The sequence below is a fragment of the Bos taurus genome, chromosome 28, assembly GCF_002263795.3.
Source record: "Bos taurus isolate L1 Dominette 01449 registration number 42190680 breed Hereford chromosome 28, ARS-UCD2.0, whole genome shotgun sequence".
NCBI lineage: Eukaryota > Metazoa > Chordata > Mammalia > Artiodactyla > Bovidae > Bos > Bos taurus.
This window is the reverse complement of record NC_037355.1, coordinates 42,450,415-42,471,581: the sequence shown is the minus strand read 5'-3', so window position 1 is coordinate 42,471,581 and position 21,167 is coordinate 42,450,415. Positions and strand designations below refer to the sequence as shown.

The 21,167-nt window shown below is 48.5% G+C and overlaps 1 protein-coding gene across 6 annotated transcripts in view; it reads left to right on the top strand.

Annotated features, from left to right (window-relative positions):
* The window catches only part of PTPN20 (protein tyrosine phosphatase non-receptor type 20), a 124,623-nt gene extending 105,135 nt beyond the window's left edge, over positions 1–19,488 (top strand). For 4 of the 6 annotated variants that reach the window (XM_059882712.1, XM_059882711.1, XM_059882707.1 and 1 more), the window contains one exon: positions 15,218–15,790. In XM_059882712.1, the coding sequence (XP_059738695.1) occupies positions 15,218–15,310 (93 nt within the window). In that variant the 3' untranslated portion in view covers positions 15,311–15,790. Of the gene's footprint in view, positions 1–15,217; positions 15,796–18,359 lie in introns of those variants that run through there. The other 2 variants (XM_059882709.1, XM_059882713.1) reach the window with 2 other exon arrangements.
* The last annotated feature ends 1,679 nt before the right edge of the window (positions 19,489–21,167 follow it).

Below are 21,167 nucleotides of genomic sequence, written 5' to 3'. Positions count from 1 at the left end.
CTTTGTGACCCAGGCATGGGGTCCAGGTAGGAGAGCCCCTCTTCTGGACTTGGTTAAGGAAGACCTGTCATCTTTCCTGAGGCACAGCAGGCTGCATCACCTTTTTCTCTTTCTCACTTGGCAAAGTGGGCTTTCTTAGTCTGAAGCCCCAGCTGTGCTTTTCAACATCCCATTAGCAGAGGGACTGAGGTTGAAGTCCGGTCCCCTCCGTGATGCTTGACCCTGGAGTGCTTAATTAGTGTGTGACACCAATTGTCCATAATTTCCGCCCAAGCCCTGCTATGATTTCTCCAGCACAAACATGGCTCAGGGATTACTGATAAGGGGCAGAAGGGCCAGAGCAGAAAGCCCAGCATTTCTCGCGTCCACGGCCAAGGCATTGCACAGCCGATGTTGCTAATCCTTTAATGAGGGCCTAGTGGCTGCTGAGGGCAGGGGCCAGGGAAGCAGGGAGGGATGGAAGAGCACAGCCTGGACTGCACAGAAGCCCCAGGAATGCCTTACATTAACAAACCTAGCTCGTGGGGCAGCTGTTCCCACCTCTTCTTGATGCTTATGGAAACTTGTGCTAATTATAGACAGCAACGTGGCTCTGGAAAGGAAGTTCTTTCTGAAATCTCATGGCCTCCAGTGATAATATTTTAGAGCTGTGACATGAACATCAACGGTCCATTGTAGGTGGGCAGGATGAAAACATGCCAGCCCAGCACAGCCTCCGTACCCATGCCTGCCAGACAGATGCCCGGGAGAGCACCATCTGGCTGTGAACCAAAGTGGTTCATAAGTGCATTTTTGAAACCAGATAGTCTTAGGTTCAAACCCCACTTCTGCTTCTACCCACTGTGGGTTTGACCTATGGTGCATTTCTTATGGGCCCAAGACAGGGTCTCCTGGCTGAGTGGAGACCTGCCCTTCAGCCTCATCATTGCAGCTTGCACATTCAGGGCACCCCTGCCATATCTCCTGAAAGATGCTGCTGCTGGACTACAGAGAACCTGAGTGGTTCCTTCTCTCTTTAATCCCAAAGCCCACGGCAGTTGGCAGTTTGCACTATCTCCTCCCAGCCCCGGGATTTAGCGACAGGTGCCTTGGAATGTGTGCCCCAGAGCCCATCCTAAGCAACCCATTGAAAATAAGGAAAATAATTTGTTCGCTCTTCCAAAAGAGGTATAGAAAAAATAGGCCTTATCTTAGATGCGAGCCAACTCTCTTCAAATTGATCTGTCTCAGAAGAAGTGAGAACGTGCAGGGGTTTTCCTCCTGGGTAAGAGGGGGATATGACAAGAGCCTGGAAACTTGGCAGGGATGCCCTGGATCGCAGCTCTGGCATCAGTCCACTTGGCCGTGGACAGGGGAGAAACCTTCCAGTTGTCCGGACGCAATTCCCTCCTCGGCTTTAGATGAGGCAGGCACACGTGTGGGCGTGGCACAGATGGGACTCGAGCCAGCAAGGGAGGTCTCACTCCTCCGCTTGACCTCAAGTTGGTGGACACTTCCCAGCATTTAATGAGCACCACTGTGCGCCAGGCACTCACAGGTGGTACTTCCCACGGTGACAGGTGACCCTGGAGGAGCACAGTTTTCTAGCCTATCGCAGGGCCTCCTGATCCTGGCTAGGTGGGGTGGGCTCAGAGGTCCTGGGACCAGCCAGGCAGGAATAGCCTGGCTATGTTCTTGTGAATAGCCACCCATGTGGCAGGCCTGATGGGAGGAACCGTTGCAGAGAGAACTTCAGGAGGTGGCCCTGAGCTCTCGGCACCTGGATCCTGAGCCTCCAAGGATCACAGCAGCCAGGCCTCCATGTAATCATGGGCTCAGGGAGCCCAAGGACCCACTGGGATGGCTAGGTTACAGCTTGAATGGGAAACAGCCATGGGGGATGGGTCCCAAGATATCCCATGGGAGAAAGCGTTTCTCCAAAAGGGCCTGGGGACAAGAAAGCTGATTTGCTAGTACGTTCTGGGTCCCCTCTCCTTAGTGTAACACAGAAGGCATCTGTGTGTTAAAGGCCCCCACCTTGCCCTCTGCCAAGCTGTTGCTGAGGCAACCTGGCCCTGCTGAGGGGCTGGGTGTAGAGGTGAGACCCTGGGGCTGGAGGCAAACCTGTCAGAGGAAGTCCTGGGTGGCCAAGTGGGCTGGGGCGACCAGAGCAAAGAGGTGGGCTCAGAGTGGGGACACAGAGAGCCAGCGTCTAGTCTCGCAGGCCAAGGGCAGTGGGCACTGTAAGGGCTGAGGACACAGCCTCCCCAGTGTAGCTGGAACAGAGCCCCCAGAGGGGAAAGTGAGACAGCAGCCCGTTCCACCTGGGTGTGGGGGTCTCTGAGTGCTGAGGATGCTCAGATTTGGGCAAGCAAATATCTGAGAAGGAGCTCTCGCTGGTGCCAGATGCTGCTCTGGGGCCTGTACACAAGATTGCTCTCTGAATCTCCACGTGGGCCCTCCCAGCTTGCTTTAGTGGGGAGAGCGTGAGGAGACAGGGCAGGAAAGGTCCCCTCGCTTGACTGGGGTCACACAGTGGCTTGGAAGGGACCCGGTAATGTGGACTTTGGCTCTGTGCACCCCTCGAGCCCATGCAGGCTGAGGTATCTCTGGGTGATGGGAAGAGGTGGTCTGGGGGCCAGAAAGGACCACCACCATCCAGGAGCCCGGCCAGGCTGCTAAACCTTCCTACCTACCCACCTCTCCCAAGCCCTCCCTGCTCTGATGGGCCCAGTGCCGAGGCCAAGCAAGCTGGAGGCGGGCGTTGCTGGGGAGGCAGGAGGGCCTGGTGCAACGCCCCAGCTGGAAGGCGATGTGGGAAACTTCTGCTTGAGGAGAGCTGCTCAAACGCGCCCCTGGGCCTCTGGGTTCAAGGTCTCGTTTTCCCACTGCCTCTACAAATGGAAAAGGGGCTCCAGCAGCTGAGGCCTGAACAATGGTCCTGCTGGCTGCCCGGCTCACCACCAGGATGAGGGGCCCTGGCGGCCAACAACTGCCCTCTGAATGCAGTGCCTTTGAAAGTCTCCTCCTGGGAAACTGGGCATTGGGGCCTGGGACCTTCATGCTGCCCCATGTTCCTCCTTTCTCCGCAGAGCCCTGAGCTCAGGGGAGAGACTGGGCATGAGAGGGTGTCAGGGAAAAGGACTTCTGGGAGCAGGGGTCTTACGCAGAAAGGTGAGAGGAGGGGGACGCACGCGGCACAGAGCAGCGAAGAGAAGCGGTGTGAGTCTGTCTGCGGGCAGCAGGGCTGGGGGCTGTGAGGGGTGCATAAAGTAGGCGTGCCTGGCAGGCGAGCCGTGTCTGTGAGGTTGTGGGTAGGAGGTGCTCCCAGGAAACAGGGCTGCGGTTTGAGTGGAGGGTGGATGAGTGAGCGAGTAGGAAGCCGGTGAGCAGGCTGGTCTCAGGACGCAAGGCTTTAGTTGCCATGGGGAGCCCTCAAGGCTTGGGAGGAAGCAGCGGACGCCTGTGGAGTGTGGGGTGGAGTGCAGAAGCCCGCAGAGGCAGGGTGACTAGTTGGGCCCCAGGCCCTCCTTCTGTGAGGGCGATGGCCTGAAGGAAGAGGCTGAGGGCCAGTTCTGTGGGGCGGGGGCCATTGGAGGAGGGCCAGGGGACCCCACAGCAAAGTGAAGACAGGGAGTGAAGGCTGGGGGCACCCCAGACACGGTGAGTCTGGGGCAGTGTCTGCATGCAGTAGGTTCTTAGAGACTTGTTGGCTATGTGACTGGTTGGTTTGTGGTGCCAGTGGGCACAGGGTGCTCAAGACGGATGTGTGTGTGATTGAGTGAAGTGGTGTATGTGTGCACCACTCGTCTCTCCCTGTGGCCAAGGTTGAAGCGTCATCTTCATCATGACCAGCAGGGGGAGCTATGCCACTGAGTGGCCCCTCCCCCCAATCTTTCCAGGAAACACTTCCAACAGCTGAAATACATACTTTTACATTTTTGAGTGGGTGCCCATCTCTGGCATCGCTTGGATGGTAATCTAACTCCCGTCCTAGCTGGCAAGCCGTCCACACCTCATTGCCTCCTGTGCTAATAATACCACAGGATGTCGCACCCGGAGCAGCCTGGGGTTCCTGGTCCCCTCAACCCTTCTCAGCCCTGAGGAAGGGACAGACAGTCCCTGTTAAAAGGCATCTGAAGCGTGTATGAAATAAAGTCAGAGAAAGGGAAGTCCTCCATCCACACAGGAGGAGCAACAGGGAGCCTGAAGGCCAGGGGCTTCTCTGGAGCAGGACACCCAGGCCTCTGTCCTCCCAGATTTGGGGGCCTCAGGGCCGCCTGGCAGGGTGTGGTTTTCTTGGGAGTGGCAAACAGTAAGAATGGGGCCCTGGGAACGCTGCTGGGACCCTCAGGTCACACCTGGAGGGGGCTGCTTGGCCTCTGCTAATTTTGTACTCACTGTATTGTGGACTCACGCAGCATGCTGCTGCTGCTGCTAAGTCACTTCAGTCGTGTCCGACTCTGTGTGACCGCAGAGACGGCAGCCCACCAGGCTCCCCCGTCCCTGGGATTCTCCAGGCAAGAACACTGGAGTGCATGCAGCATGAAGAATGCACCAACAAGGCAAGTGTGGGTGTCAGATGGCCCAGAGGAGGGGTTCACTTCGGCTGGGGGTTGGGGGAGCTGTCAGGCACAGCTTCGGTGGAAGGTCTGTCTGAACTGTGTTCTGGAGGATGAATAAGAGTTGGCTGGGCTGCGTTCCACGATCGAGGCCTGTGTTGCACAAGCAGGAAGAATGAGCCGGGTGGCTGGGGGCAGGTGGTAGAAGGTCACAGGTCCGTGCCAAGAGCTGAGGCCAACCACCGCCATGGGGCGCTCAGGCAGCTGAACTCACACATGGTGGACCCCAGGACCAACGGTAGAGTCTCAGGGAGGGGCTCACTCCTAGGACCAGGGGGCTGGAAGGGATGGAGGCTGATCACTGAAGCCAGCAGGGGTGGTCCCGAATCCTACCTGGGTATTTTTAGAGTCAACATTAAGACAAACTAAACTTTCAAATCTGAGCCTTTCCAGGGACAACTAGCCAGCTTCTCTGGAGCTGGGAATTCCAACTGTAAACGGGAAATGGGAGTAGGGTGGGGCGATGATAAAGCCTGACAGGGCAGTTGTGAAGGTTAGATGAGACACTCATAATCACTCATCAGCACCTCACGCATAGTAGGGATCAACAAATGCTAACCATTATTATTATTCCAGGGTTTCTGCAAGTTAGGAAGTTGGGACGAAATTTAAGTATGGTATCTAATTTTGTGTCTTTTTATCTAGCATGAGTTTTATGGATGAAGATGAAGGTCAGTTGAGCTTAGTCACTTACCCTGGCCACTCAGCCTTAGCTCAGCAAAGCTGGTAACTGACCCACATACATCGCTTCTCACCACCTGAGGGGTAGGCCTCGCTGGGGCCAGCTGTGCGTGGCAGGACCAGCTTCGAGTGCTGTGGGACTCAGCCCCTGGCAGGCTCTCAGACCTGGTTGCCTGAGTGGAGACAGAAGATAGCTGTGCGTTTAAACATCATCTTTGGTAGCAGCAAAGAAGGGGAAAGAAACCCAAGCAAGCATGTCATCAGCAGCCTGGCCCTCCAGGGACCCCCTGTGCCCTGGACCATCCTGCTGCCTTGGATTAGTTTGTGGTCGGCCATGCTGGGTGAGAGGCAGGAAGAGCAGCCCAGGGGTCTGCAGGCCAAGGGCAGGTTGAGCAGCCTGGAGGCTGCAGGCTGTCCTGGTCCCTGCGTGGGGAGCATCTGAGTACCTCGATGGCTCTGGGGCACAGGGCATGAGGCCCAGGTGGGGGCAAAGGAAGAGTGTGGGATATGTGAGGAGCCTTCCTGCCAATCCTCAGGGTGGTCTAGAGGTTAGGGGATGGGTGTTAGGGGATACCAAACGGAGGTAGGGCATAAACGTAGTGTGCAGGTCAAATTTGTCGAGTCAAGGTATTTGATTTCACTTACAGAGTGCGTCTCAAAAAATTTTTGGTTATGTCCCACCCAACATTTTGCTATCAAAAAATCCAGGTTTGAAGTTTCTCTTGAAAAAATGGAGGATCTAACCACACTGCGAGAGAAGAGACAGCCTCTGTAGTTGGGGAAAGGGCTCCTGCAGACCGCACTGCTCTCTGTACTGCCCCTCTTCACTGCTTACATGTCCCCCACTGGACCACTCTGTTAGCAGCCCCCACTATGGATGGGGTGCCCTCCTCCAGCCCTTGGCCCCTCCCCAGGACCCTCAATCTATGATCCTAGTTGCTCTGGAGAGGAGTATGGGGGTGGTGACAGGTGCCCAAGGTCATTGGTCTCAGCAGTCCAGAGTAGAGTAGGGAGTGAATGGGGGAGCAGTGAGAGAGGGCTTCCCCACCTCAGAACTAATGATTCAGGTTTGGGCTGGAAACCCTGATGGGAGGAACCACCCCAGGACCCTGTGAGTGGCTCAACCTCTGATTCTCTCGTTCTGGGGGAGAGAAGGCTGGAGCTGAGTGACCCCAGTCACAGTGATAGGGAGGAATGCTCCACTGACTCTGGGGAGGTGAAGGGAAAGGGCAGAAAGAGGCTCCTAAACTTTCCAGAAGCTTCCAGATAGATCACAAGCTTCCAGGACAGACAACAGACATGGGAGCAACTGCTGTTAACCCCAAGCTGAGGGGGAGGCAGGAATGTGGAGAAGAAGCTCCACAGTTCCCTGGGGCAGGCATGCCTGGGAAGCACAAGAAGAGCTCCCTGGTGTCAGGAACAGAGGCATGCGCTGGGTCAGCCTGGGCTGAGCAACGCAGCCGGACCCACCATGGCAGGCCCCAGGTGACCCCGGGCACAGAGATGAGCCTGAAGGTGACGGGGTGGGGAGGAGACAGGAGAGAGAGACTGAGCGAGAAGGGGAGAGGGAGAGAGACAGAGAGACAGACAGAGGGAGACACAGGTGAGAGATGGAGACAGACAGAGATCTGCAGAGACAGGGAGACATAGATTTAGATCAAGAAAGAAAAGGAAATTGAATGAGCTTCTTGGGACCTGTCGGTTCGACCTGACTTGGGAGCAGCTGGGGGCCCACCCCTCTGCACTGAAGACCTGAGAACAGCTGGTCCTCTCGTCTCCCCTCCAAGGCCTGGCTCGTGGCCTGTGTCAGGGCTTGTCCTGTACTAATGATGCTGGCGTGCTCCAGGTGTCCAAGAACTCTCCTTATGATGATTGCAGCTCTGTCTCCTGCTAGGAGATCCCTGCCCTCCAGGGAAAGCACACCAGGGAAGCTTCAGCCAGCCTGCAGGCATCTGGGAAAGCACCGCGGGGGCTGTGTGGGTTCTGCTGATGCCCAGTAAGATCGGGCGAGGCCAGTGCTGTCCTCAGAAGCAGCTGGGCTGGGCAGGAAGGCTCGGCAACCTGTCTGAGCCCAGTCTCAGGCCCTGCCCACCGAGAGGGGCTTGTTGTTGAGGACCCACAGACAGAGGTTTTGGGAGGCATTGATGACAAAATTAAAACCATATTTTTCTGTGTTGGAAGACTGAGCTGTGATAAATTTGGAAAGTAATAAATATCAGAGCTTTGCAGACCATTTCCCGGCATCTCATAGCACACCAGCCGGAGTGGCTTGCCCCCAGCTGTGTGTGGCCTGGACCAGGGGCTGCTCCAATCGGTTAAGGTGGGGCCGTGCTTGGGAACGCTGAGTGCATTTCACTAGATGCTGGTGGGGGGGCGCTTCCAAGTGGATGGTTTGGAAGCCCACGAGCAGGCCATGTTGGGGTGGGGGGAATGCCCTCTTGGGAGTTGTGGCCAAAACAGACCATGGTTATTCAGTGTGGTTTCCAGCTGCCTCCAAGTCTGCCTTGGCCAGCTGGGACTGTGTGGTACGCCTCCCCCCGTGGATCTCAGTTTCCCCAGCTTCTCCAAGACATCGGCCAACCTTCTGTGATGCGGACATTCTTCCAAGCAGGCTCGAAGGAGGCACCCAAGGCTTCCTGGAGGTAGAGCCTTTGCAGTGGATGGTTCCCTGTGTCATGAACCGGCCTGAGTAACACTGAGTAAAGGATCAAAGAACTTACAGGCATTGGAAGGGCTCTGTTTCACCTCATTTCTGTGGCTGCTCATGGCCTTTGCTAGCTGGGTAGACATATAGAAACTCCTTTTGTATGAATACCAGGATAAGGGAGATCAGAGGGTGTGGGTGCAGAGCCTTTGGCAGGACAGGGTCTGTGGGCCACACCATGTTCAGGTACCCACTTCCGGGGGCTTTCCTCCCGGGCTGCACCTGGCTGGTGGCCTCAAAGTGCCCTGAGCCCACGCTGCCCTTGGGGTTTCCTGGCTTTTCTCTGTACCTGGCAGAGCTGTGCATCTAGCTTGACCTCTCTGGGCCCCCCTTTTTCCCTCTGGAGCCCCTTCTTCCTGGGATTGGGCCCCAGGACTCCCCTGACCTGTGAAGACTTCCTATGGCCCTGAGTCCCATGAAGAATCTCCTCATGGCTGGCCCTTGCACAAAGGCGCCCATGGCAGGACCAGCCAGTGGCACCAGCTCCACCCCTGCTCTGACCACCGTGTTTGCCCATCTCCTCCCTGGCTTCAGGGGCGATGAGCCAGCTCATGGGCTCGTCTCACGCGTACACAGGTGCCATTCATGGACCAGGCACACAAAGACACGTAGGATTTTTGCCTCCTTTCCCCTTGCTTATTTCTGTTTAAAAGCTTATAACTGTACAGCATGTTTAATTTATATATTTCCATAATCCCAGCCTTATTTCTAAAGACTGAGCAGCCTAGAGAAGCTAGTTTGAGTTTGGGATGAATAATATTGAACCATTCAACCTAAAATGGAGCCATGAGAATCCCACTGGACGGGGTGGAGTCTATGTCCTCGCTTTATAGTTACCATGATGTACCACTGTGATAGCAGTACCCAAAGGGGCAGAGCCAGGTTCCCAGAAATAACTCAGTCCCTCACTTTACGGAGAGGGGAATGAGGTCCATCACATGGGCTCTTGTTCTTTTTCTGCTTCCTGGTCTTTGTAAGGTCTAAAGAACGCCACAGCTGAAAGACATTTTCAGATTATATTCTCTTAGACATTCCCATCCAGGTATGTCCATAACTCCTGTGACAGTGATGACCAAGAGTATGCCTGGGGGCTGCATTCAATAGGTTACCTACAGTGGGGAAAGCCCACATTAGAAGCAAGGAATCTTGCAGAGTGGCTCCTAACTTACCTGAGTTGCTGAATCAAAGTGGGCAAAGGCTTCAGGTATCCTGGAGAAACGAGATGGGTTTAGTCATCATTTTTTTGATGACTAAAGAAATTTATTTTAAAGAAAGACAGATGACAGACATTCCTGTGGGAGCAGATGTGTAAGTCTCTTAGTGTAGGTGTCTGATTTCCTTCTATGACTGGTTCATTTTAATAAAGCATGTTCTTCTAATTATCAAAGTTACCTATGCTCATCACACACACACACACACACACACACACAGATAGAAAATAAAGAAGAAATCAACAATCACAAATGGCAGCACTCAGAAGCATTTTAGCAATACTCTGGTAAATTTCTTCTAGTTCTAGACACCTAACTGCACACAGGAGAGGAATTTTTTAAAACACTGTTGCTATCATATCGCCATTGTGCCATGTAATGCCATGGGAGCTTCATTTTGCTGACATATTTGCCTGCATTTCTAATCATTTCTGTTCATAGATTCCTGGAAGGGGCATCACAGGGCTGAAGGGTGTGAACATGTTGACTATATCCTGCCAATTTGTCTTCCAGAAAGTGTGAGCCACTTTATTTTGTCTCCAGGAGGGTGATAGTACCACCACCAGTCTTTAAGAAAGGATTAGGGCTGGAGATGACTCAGAAGTGAGCCTGGTGCCTAGTTATCTAGTGACTTGATGCCAATCCGATCCTCTCGTGACGCAGAGCTGCCTGGCAGGGGTCCTTCTGCTCAAGTGTCAGGGACAGAGAGCTGGCCTCCTGTAGAAAAGCCTGCACTTCTGCAGGTTCTTAGGTTGGCTCTGTGTGCCTTTGGCAACCAGGCAACTTCCCACGAAAGACTGAGGCGATGGCGAGTCTGGGGGCAAGTGAGCCCCATTCCGGCCATGTCAGTCACGGTAGACCTGGGTTCTAGTAGTTCTTCTTCAATTTGGGAAACTTCTTTAAGAAAAAACACAGGAGTATGAGCACAAAATTAGATCTAAAAAATGAACGTTTCCAATGTGACCAGAATCACAATAAATCAGACATTTTTAAAAGGCGATAAATAACATAAATACCATTAAGCCCTTCAAACACATAATTTTGACTCACTTCTAGCCATCCTTCTATAACACTTTCCTTACATTTGGCTGAGCAGTCTTTGTTCTCGTCACGTGACAATGATTTTCTATAGTCATAATAAAAAGATAATTTAGTCTTTCTTCAGAGCCTGGCTGATCAAAAATAGTAAAAGTGTTTGAGTAGTTTAGAAAAATTGCTTTCAATTTCATAACTCTCTGGTAATGATATGTAAATTATAGGATATTATCAGATTTGGGGAATATTTGTTTTATGTTTCTGTTTGTATCTGAGGAATAAAATTTTAGGGCATTGCAAGCTTTTGCATGGTTTTTATTCTTAAATAGTCTTTGGATGATGATATTCGCATCTTCGTCCGTGTTATAGCCGCATTTCACTATTTTGTGTTTTTTTCATTGTCAGTCTTAGTGAATTCAGCAGGAAATTTAAATATCTTCCCATTATCTTCCTGGGATTCACTGCTTTTAATTCACTCCTTTCAACATTCCAAGACCCTATTTATGCTTTTCATTAGAGAATTAGCTCTTCCTCTTCATGGTAAAACCTGAACATTTAAAATTTTAATATGATTAACAATATTTTTATTGATTCCATTGCACATCTTTAAAACTTGTCATAGTCCATTTGATTTTTTAATGTGATATTTTTCTTAGTTTCTTTTTTTTAAATATAAATTTATTTATTTTAATTGGAGGTTAATTACTTTACAATATTGTATTGGTTTTGCCATACATCAACATGAATCCACCATGGGTGTACACGTGTTCCCCATCCTGAACCCCCCTCCCACCTCTCTCCCCATACCATCCCTCTGGGTCATCCCAGTGCACCGGCCCCAAGCATCCAGTATCATGCATCGAACCTGGACTGGCGATTCGTTTCACATATGATATACATGTTTCAATGCTATTCTCCCAGATCATTCCACCCTCTCCCTCTCCCACAGAGTCCAAAAGAGTGTTCTATACATCTGTGTCTTTTAGTTTCTTTTTTTTTTAAATTGAAGTCTAGTTTCTGTATAATTTTATATGTTACAGATATACAATATAGTGATTCACAATTTTAAAGTTTCTCTCCATTTATAGTTATTATCAAATATTGGCTATATTCCCCATGCTGTCTGATAAATGCCTACTTGTAGCTTATTTTCTATTTAGTAGTTTGTGCCTCTTGCTCTCCTGCCCCTGCATTCTTCTTCCCACCGGTAACTACTGGTTTGTTTTCTATATCGTGAGTATGCCTCATCTCTAAGTTTCTTAATTAAAAATTTAAGTACAAAAATTTATTTGTACAAATAACTTATTTGTTTTATTGCAACATTTTAAGATGCCTTCTTAAATTATAATTTAAACAATGTATTCCCAATTGAATCTCTCCTTAGCTGGATATGAAAATGCCTGGAGTCCCACCAGGGCCACGTAGTGGGGGTGGGGATGTACGTGACAAAGGGGCATCCCCCGTGCAAAGAGAAGGCAATCTCACTTTTTGTATTGGGCTTCCCTGGGGGCTCAGATGGTAAAAATATCTGCCTGCAATATAGGAGACCTGGGTTTGATCTCTAGATTGGGAAGCTCCTCTGGAGAAGGGAATGGCTAACCACTCCAGTATTCTTGCCTGGGGAATTCCATGGGCAAAGGAGCCCGTCAGGCTGTAGTCTATAGAGTCACAGAGCCGGACACAACTGAGCGACTAACACAGGGCCTTGAAAGGGGCTCCTGCAAACTCAGAGCCTGGCTTACAAGTGTTGTTAGCTTGAAGGTAAGGCCACCTGTGGCATTGATCTTGGATTGCCATCCCTGTGCACTTTGGAATCGCTATTCAAAGGACTTTCAGTCTTTCCAAAGCCTTAGCCTGAGTTGATGACAGTGGCTTAGCAGGCCAGGTGAGATGGACTTGACCATGTTCGTTATTCAGCTTCACCAGGGGAGCTAAGAAGACATTTCTGTAATCCCGACAAACCTGCTCTCTCATGTTGAGGAATACGTACCAATCTGTGTTTGTGCTTGGGTTCAAGAGCGAGGGAGAAGGCCTGAAGATATTTTATGGATCTATATCTCTTATAAATTCCTTAAAATAGTTTCAGGTTATTTTTGTCTTTAAAAATCAATATAATTCAAGAAAAAGAAAAGACAAGCTTATGACTGGAAGGTATATCTAATAAAAGACTTATGTACACTATACAAGGAACTCTCACAACAGTAAGAAAATGCATGCCGCTGACTAGGAGAAAATGTTTTCAAAAGACATATCTGATAAAGGACAATGTCAAATATACAACGACTTCTTAAAAGTTTACAGTAAGAAAGTGAACAACTCAAGTAAAAATGGGCAAAAATTTGTATATACAGTATGATTCTAACCAAGTGATACCCTAGAAAAGGGAAAGTGATATTGTAGAAAAGGGGATAGTAAAAAAAGATCAGTAATTGTCAGGGCCTTCTGAGGAGAGAGGGATGAAGAGGGGAAGCACAGAGGCTTTTTAGAGAAGATCCGATGACTGACAATGGTGGATGCATGTCATTCCAGGCAGACCTTGGAGGTACTGTGTATTCAGCTCCAGACCAATGCAATGAGGTAAATTTTGCAAAAAGCAAGTCGCAAATTTTTTGGTTTCCCAGCACATATAAAAATTATGCTTACATTCTACTGTGGTCTATTATGTGTACAATAACATTATGTATAAAAAACAATGTGCATACCTTAATTAAAAATGCTTTATTGCTAAAAAATGTTAACTATTATCTGAGACTTCAGTGAGTCAGAACGGTAACATCAAAAATCACTGGTCACAGATCACCACAACAAATATAATAATAATCAGAAAGTTTGAGGTATTTCAAGAATCATCAAACTATGTCAGACAAGTAGTGAGCAAATGTTGTTGGAAAAAAAATGGCACCAATAGATTTGCTCATTGCAGAGTTGCCACAAACCTTCAGTTTGTAGGAAACACAGTATCTGTGAAATGCAATAAAACACGATATGCCTGTGTACACTTGTCCAAACTCATAGAATGTATAGCACCAAGAGTGAGCCCGAGTGTAAACCATGGACTTTGGGTGACAGATGTGTAAGTATAGGTTCGTCGATTGTAATGAGGGTGCCACTCTGCTGGGGTGGGTGTCGATAATGGGGATGGTAAGCACATGAGCGCAAGAACACATGGCAGATCTCTACATTACTCCCGGCTCAATTTTGCCGTGAACCTACCTCTCTAAAAAATAAAAAGCTGTTAAAAACAATATATTCCATGATTTTATGCTTAAAAGCCACTTCTAAGTAATTCATTCAATCCATATTTATTAATCGGTCTCTGAGGCCCAAGGGACATAGTCAAGAAACAGGCTGAAGAGATTCCTAGGGTCACAATATAATTCTGCAGAAAGACCATCATCCAGAAATGAAAATAACCGAAATAATCATAATAGCCATAAGTGTTTTCTTCAGTTATCTGTATTTCACAGAAATAATGAGCGAGGTGGGGGCGGGGGACACGAAATAGTCTACAGGATGAGGGCATTTTTCCCAAGGAAGTGACATCTGACCTGAAGGGTGGTTGGAGTCACTCAGGTCAAGAGAGCGGCAGCAAGAGGCCAGGGGAATAAAAAGATCTGTAGGAGGCCCTGAGCAGGGAGGGGCTGGGGCTCTGAGGTGCAGAGAGAAGGAGTCTGGCTGCAGCTCAAGTTGCAAGGGGGTGGCTGTCCAGAGCGGGTGATTGTGCACAGGGCTCTGCGGAGGGGCAGGGCCAGCCCTGCTGTGCCAGGGGCTGCACCAGGGCTCTGCTTTCTCTCCAAATGGACCAGAAATATTCAAAAGGCTTTAGTGAGGGGTGGACATGATTGGACTGTGTTTCGAAAATATTATCCTGGCTAATGCCCAGAATGGGTCAGGTAGGGGAAAGAGTGGATATGGAAGACTAGTTAAGAGACACCGCAGTGACCGAGGCAGGAAAGCATGTTGGCCAGTGTGGTGAGAGAGAAATGGACAGAGCCAGGAGAGCTTCTTAGACAGGGGACAGCATCAGAGAGATATGGGGTTATATCCTGAGACAGAGGACGCTGGAGTGGAGGAGACCTGGGAATGAGGATGAGGCGGTCGCTGTGGATCTGCCGAGTGAGATGGGCTGCTTGTAGCCAGACCCCCACGTGCAGTCTGGGCTGGAGACATAACTCTGAGCAGATAGACAGTAATTGGAGCCATGCGGCGGATGAAATCATCTAAGGGGAACGTGTGGGCTGAGACCAGCAGGGAACAGGGCCCCCACGGCCGCCTCCGTCCCCTGTCAAGACATCATCAGTTCTTCAGCAACCAAAGCTGGAGCCTGCATTTGCTCCTTGCTCTCCAGGTGACAAAGGCCTCACACCAAACCATGTCGCTGTGATTCCTCACCAGACCCTTAGAGGCAATCGTGCCTGTACCCACTGGGAGGCTTTGCAGTGCAGGGGAGACAGAGTGGGGCCGGGAATCACAGAGGCCGAGGGTCTGATTCACAGGGTACTAATCCTGACCCCTGAGAGAAGTGGAGATCCAATGACATGCTGCATTTATAAAGCACCAGGCACCGTGCCTGACACATGGCTGTTGAGGCTTTAAGGGACTCATAAATAACACACCATTACGCTCCTCCTCTGCTCACATCCAACTGAGAAATGAGACACTGGGGCCAGATCAACTGAGAAGTGGATGAGCGATGGCACCCTTGCGGCCCTGCTGATGGACAGCAGGCTTAGCTCTGCAGTCCACATGGGGTGCTCACCTGTCTGCACCTGCCAGCATCCTCCCCATCACATGGTCACATCGAGGGGCAGCCCACCTGAGGGACTGTGTGGGCCAGCAGAGCAGTCAAACTCAGCCGAGAGCAATGGAAAGATGCTCAGACATTTCACTCTCCCTGGTGAGCAATCCTCCAGGCACCTGGAGCTCCCCTACGCCAGCCCCCGGACCTTATTATGCTAACCAAGTGTCCGTCTCTGTCATCCTAGCCTGGTGTGTTCCTGACTCAGAGGAAGAGGAGAAAGAAGAAAAGAAAAAAAAATCTTCCACATACTATAAAAACAAGCAGGGATGTATCATGAGGGAGAATGAAACTTGTGCATGAATTTTAAGGATTATAAACAAGATTTCAAATAATTTTCTGGATTGCTGCTTCTTTCTGTCTGTGCCCCAAATGCCCCAAGTGACTTTTTCATTCACTAGAGATTCGTTGGATAAAAAGTTCAAAATGTGCTGACTTCACCCATTTAATCATTTCCTTGTTGTTTCTTTGGTAGATTTTTTTTTTAATTTATGTTTATCAAAGTCATACATGTACATAGTTTTAAAAGTTAAAGGGTTCTGCATGACTTATAATGAAAACCAGCATTTGCCTTCCCCGCTGCCGACCCTCCTCCCCAGAGGCCATCACTTTGAATCCTTCTGGTGCTTTCCTTCTAATTTTAAAATAACATGCTTAGACTTGCATTTCTTGATTTTCCAGTTTAAATGTTATTTGATGAATTCTGACTATAGAAGAGGAGGACTTAGCACTCTAAAGCCACCCTCCACCTCTCCCCCCCTGCAAATGCACACTCTCTTCATCCTCCCGTCACGGTAGTTATAGCGTGATTTTTGGCCAAATCAATACTCGGTTTTATGTAGTTATGACTATGTTCATATTATTCACAGCTAAACCATGTAGAGCACATTTCCTATCTTGTACAGCATTTTGTTTTGCTTGGAATAAAGAGTTGCCAAGCTTTCTCTTTGTTTAGTGTTTGATTACTAGTCATTCGTAGACTCTGGGCTCAAGGAGGCTCTCCTTGCTCTTTGTACAGATTCATGTGCTCTCCAGCGTGGACTGGCCACTCCCTGTACTGACCCCCTCCACCTCATGGTCTTGGGGTCCTGGGCACCCCTTTGACTTCCCCGAGTTGAGTCTCTTGGTTTTCTCCTGTTTTGATGAACTGCCTCCTCCAAGAGGTTCCTGAGAAACGTTTTATGTTAATACAGTGTTTTGAGAGTTTGTTCAGGCAAAACTTAGCCATTCTACCCTCACATTTTATTGGCAGCTTGGGTGAGATGCTTGACCCTCAGACTCTGAAGCTGTCACCCACTGCCTTCCGGCTCACAGAGCTGCTGTTGAGAAGTCAGAGGCTGTTCTCTTCAGGCCAGTTTCCTCTCTGAAATCTTTCAGATATTTCATTCTTGTGCTGCTCGGGTGTGGGGTATCATTTCACATGGGGGTTTTCAAACTGGAGACTCATGATTGTTACTCACAATCTGGTAAATATTCTTTTATTATTTTCTACCCCTCCAGCTCATCCTCCCAATTTTTTCTCTCTGGTTCTCATTTCTAACCCGTTCTGCTTCATAGTCATGGACCTCCTGAGCTGATTCTCTAGAGTTTGCAGTTTTTCTCTCCTATGCTTCATCTCTTTGGTTGTGTTTTGTCTTTTGAAAGATGGCTTAACCTTTCTGTTGAAGCTTATTGTATGCTAATTTGTTTTACATATTTGCCATGCTAATTTCCAAAAACACTTTAAAAATTCTGAACGATTCTTTTAAAACCATCTTTATTTTGTAAGCATCCTGCTCACTCATTTCATGGATACAAGAATTATCTTCTTATTTCCTGGATATAGCACTTGTAATTTACATATATTAATCATTTTTTTCTCCCCCACTCTTTGAGGTGTCTCTGTTTCTTCTAAGTTCTTTTTTGCTGTTTGATAGTTTTCTCCTGTGACTTGATGTAATAGTAAGGCTGTAACAAACACATTGGAAGTTCTGTGTGTCTGGGTGGGGCTTTGTTGGAGAAAGACTAGTCTGGGCCATTTTACTGGATGGGGGTGAGGGATTGAATTGCCAGTTCTGAATAGATTCTATTGGGCTGGCCCAGTATCCCCAAGAGAAAAGTCATCCAAAATCCCACTGAGTTCTTAGTTCTCAAGGAGAAAGAGGTATAGGGTGTGAGTTTCAGCATTCAGCACGTTCACTTTATCTCTGTGGTCAGCCTGGTACCCTCACGTGCATCTGCGCCCATGGCTCCTGAATCCAGAGCCCCCAGTTCCCTCTTGCTAGACAGCAGAGCCCCATCTTCTGCCAGGATAACGGGGAAGTAGTTCCTGACCTGTACAAATCAGGGCAAGGGACCATGGGCCGAAACATTCTCATACTGTTTTTTAACTAGCCCTTTGTTTTTGGTTTCACTCATATTACCACCTGCAGAAGTACTTGCCGCTTGGATCTTGATCCTTTACTGGCAGACCCTGCTTTGCTTCCAGGCTCCGCCTGTCACCTGGGTAGGCTTCCGGCTTCTCACATCTGCTGCATCACGGCCACTCAGGCAGCTGGTTTCCGGGTTCCAAGCTCTTGTCTCTGTTGCTTCCTCTCCGTTTCTTTGTCCTCACCTTATTTTCCCTCCTTCGCTGTCATTTAGGAAACTTCCGGGAGAGACTGGATTAACACCCTGGGTAGCCCACGGATCTTCTTTTGCTTACTCTCTTCTGGAGACTCCTCCATCCCGCCCTGCCCTGCCCCTACCAGCCCAGGACCGAGCCCCTGTCTCCCTCTGCCTCGCAGGTGGGTGGGAAATGAGTGATTAGAAAGCACTTCTGGCAGGCTCTGCACCCAGCCTTTGGGCCCTGGCGGGTAGTTGGCATCCACGGTGCTGTGCTCGACCTTTGGCGTCTGCACAAACCAAGAAAGAAAGAGCCCCCTGGAGCATCCAGCACCATCGCCTTCGTCTTAATGGTCTCTTCCAATCCTTTACCTATTTTTCCATCAGATTGTTTTCTTTGTGTGATTTGTAAGAGTTGTTTTTGGCTATGAATCCTGTGCTTGCTAGAAAATTCCAAATGCTTGTTTTTTTTTTTTAAACTTTCTTTATGATGTGTTTTAATTTTTGTGAGATTACACAGTTGTTTCCTTTATGGATTCTGGGTGTTGAATCTTCCTTTCTGTGGAAAGGCACCCCCACCCTAAAGTTGTGTAAATAATTCTCTCCCTAAAGCTTTCATGGCTTTTTTATTTAGCCTTTTAAAATACCAATTTTTCACGTCAAAGAATGCATCCTAATGTACCCCAATAGTCAACACAGAGACGTGTCACAGGATAAGTTAACAATCCTTCCCTTTTTACTTCCAGGTCAACTTCTTCAGGTTATCAGCCTTAGCAGTTTGAGGTCATCCACACCCTTCTTCTGAGTGCTAAGATGCTTCAGTCACGTCCGAATCTTGTTGCAACGCTGTGGACTGTAGCCTGCCAGGCTCTATTCATGGAAATCTTCAGGCAAGAATACTGGGGTGGGCTGCCATTACCTTCTCCACCCCTTCTCTTGCTGCTGCTGCTGCTGCTGCTAAGTCGCTTCAGTCGTGTCCGACTCTGTGCGACCCCAGAGACCGCAGCCCACCAGGCTCCCCCGTCCCTGGGATTCTCCAGGCAAAAACACTGGAGCGGCTTGCTATTTCCTTCTCCAATGCAAATTCAGATTTATGGGATTTAATTTTGCTTTGTTTTTATTAAAATCGGAAGATGGCACTTTAATATCTCTGAAACTAATTTTAAAGCTTTATTTATTATAGATTCTGTTGTTGCACTTTAAGAACATGTTTAATAAAAATTTTAATGGAGATAGCTATAGATTTACATGTACTTGTAAACAGTACTGTGTATCTTTCATCCATTTTCCTCCAACGGTAATATCTTGCAAAACTGTGAGATATCTTGTAATATCTTGCAAAGCTGCTCAGTGCCACAGCCGGGGTAGTGGCTCCAAGGATGACCCAGGGGTCTTCTCCCAGCTTTATTTGCACTTCTCTGTGTGTGTGGTGTGCAACATTACCACGGGGCAGGTTCATGTATCCACCACCACAGTCAAGATACAGAGCAGTTCATCACCATCAGGATCCTTTTCTGTCTCCCTTTTATTAGCACATCCGCTTCCCTCCTGCATGCTCCCTGCAGCAACACTTCATCCACCTTCCTCCAGTCCCTAACCCCTGGCAACAGTAAACTCCTCTATTCCCATAATTTTGTCATTTCAAAACGTTATATAAATGAAACCTACAGTGTAGTAGCTTTCTGGATTGCTTTATTCACTCAGCGTAATTCTTTGGATCATCCAGGGTCTCGCAATAGCTCCTTCCTCTTTACTGCTGAGTAGGATTCCATAGAATGGACAGACCACTGTTTGTTTAACATTCACCTGTTAGAGGACATCTGGTTTGGATTTTAGTTTTGGGCTACTGTGAATAAAGTTACTATGAATCCTTGAGTACAGGTTTCTGTGTGAACACGAGTTTGATTTCTCTGGAAAAACGCCCAGGAATGAAAAGATGTGGGTCGTATGGTAATGCATGGTTAGTTTTATAAAAATTTGCCGTTTTCCATTTTCCAGACTGTGAAACTATTTTTAAAAATATTGTCTGAGACCCTTCGGGGTTCCTAAACGCAGATCGAGCCTTTTTGTTTCTCGCAGCTCTGTCTCATGGTGTGGATGTCGTGCAGCTGAATCCACCATTCGGGTTGTCTTGGTATTTTGCTGCTGTCAGTGATGCTGTGATGCGCTTCCTCTTACAGAGAGTCTTACACACTGGCCTTGATTTCCACAGGCTGGGTTTTCAGAATTGATAGATTTAGTAGATGTGGCCGTATTTCTTTCCAAAAAATCATGGGAATTCACAGTCTCACAAGCAATGTGTGAAACTGGCCATTTCCCCACTTCCTCGCTAGTAGTGTAAACTGTCAGTCTTAATTTTATTCTAATCTTTTATTTTTTAAGTTATTTAAATCCCTATGGAACTAACTTTGGAGTGCATTATAGACTAGAGGTCTAACTTTACCCTCCTACCCTAAAGTCTTCCAGTTAGCTATTATTGCATGGCAAGCTAATCTCCAAACTTAGTGGCCAAAACAAATAATTTGTTATTACTACATCGTCTGATTATGGGATTAGAAATTGGGACAGGGCATAGCAGCAATGACTTCTTCTTGGTCCATTATGTCTGGGAACTCAGCTAGGATGCCTCATACAGCTGGGGGCTGACCCAGGATCTTCCTCCACCTCTCTTTCTCACTGGCTGTCCATGTGGTGAGCATGGACTTCCTCACAGCATGTCTGCCGCAGGGTATCAAACTTCTCACACGACAGCTCCGGGCTCCAGGAGAGAGGCAGCAGCCAGCAGTCTCTTAAACGTCCAGGACTACAGCGGACATAGCGTCACTCCTGCCGCCCTCTAGTGGTTAAAGCGGTTAAAATCCACCCCAGATTCACAAGTGGAAGCAGAGACTCCGCCTCTCAATGGGAAGAGCATCAAGGACTTTATAACCATCTTTGATCTGTTACACAGATGTTGATACCTAATTCTGCTAGTTCTATTTACTTCATTATTCTTTTTTCATTTGTGGGCTTCCCTGGTGGCTCAGATGGTAACGAATCTGCCTGCAGTGCAGGAGACCTAGGTTCAATCCCAGGGTCCAGAAGATCCCCTGGAGAAGGCAATGGCAACCCACTCTGGTATTCTTGCCTGGAGAATTTCATGAACAGAGAGGAGCTACTTTTTTCTTGGACTCTATTCCCTTTCACTAATTTGTCTTTTCCTCACCTAAAGCTGTTATGTTCTGATTCCTACAGCATTATAATATATCTGATACCTAGTAAGATTTGTGCACCATTATTGGCTCCCTTAGCCCAGAATCAACCCTCATACAAGCTGATCATTTTGTAAATTTGCCTTTCCAGGTTCCCTGCTGCTAGGCTATATGGCCCAGAATCACTTGTCTGACATCCCAAACTGGGAGCCAGTGATGTAAAGAATCAGGGACAATGCAGAATTATTTCCAGAAGCAGTAGCAGCAAGAATGTGTAACTATACATTCAAGTGATGTTTTTCCTGCTTTGGGATTTGAAGATATTTATTTTCCCCTTTGAGGGATGGCTAGTGCTGCCCGGTC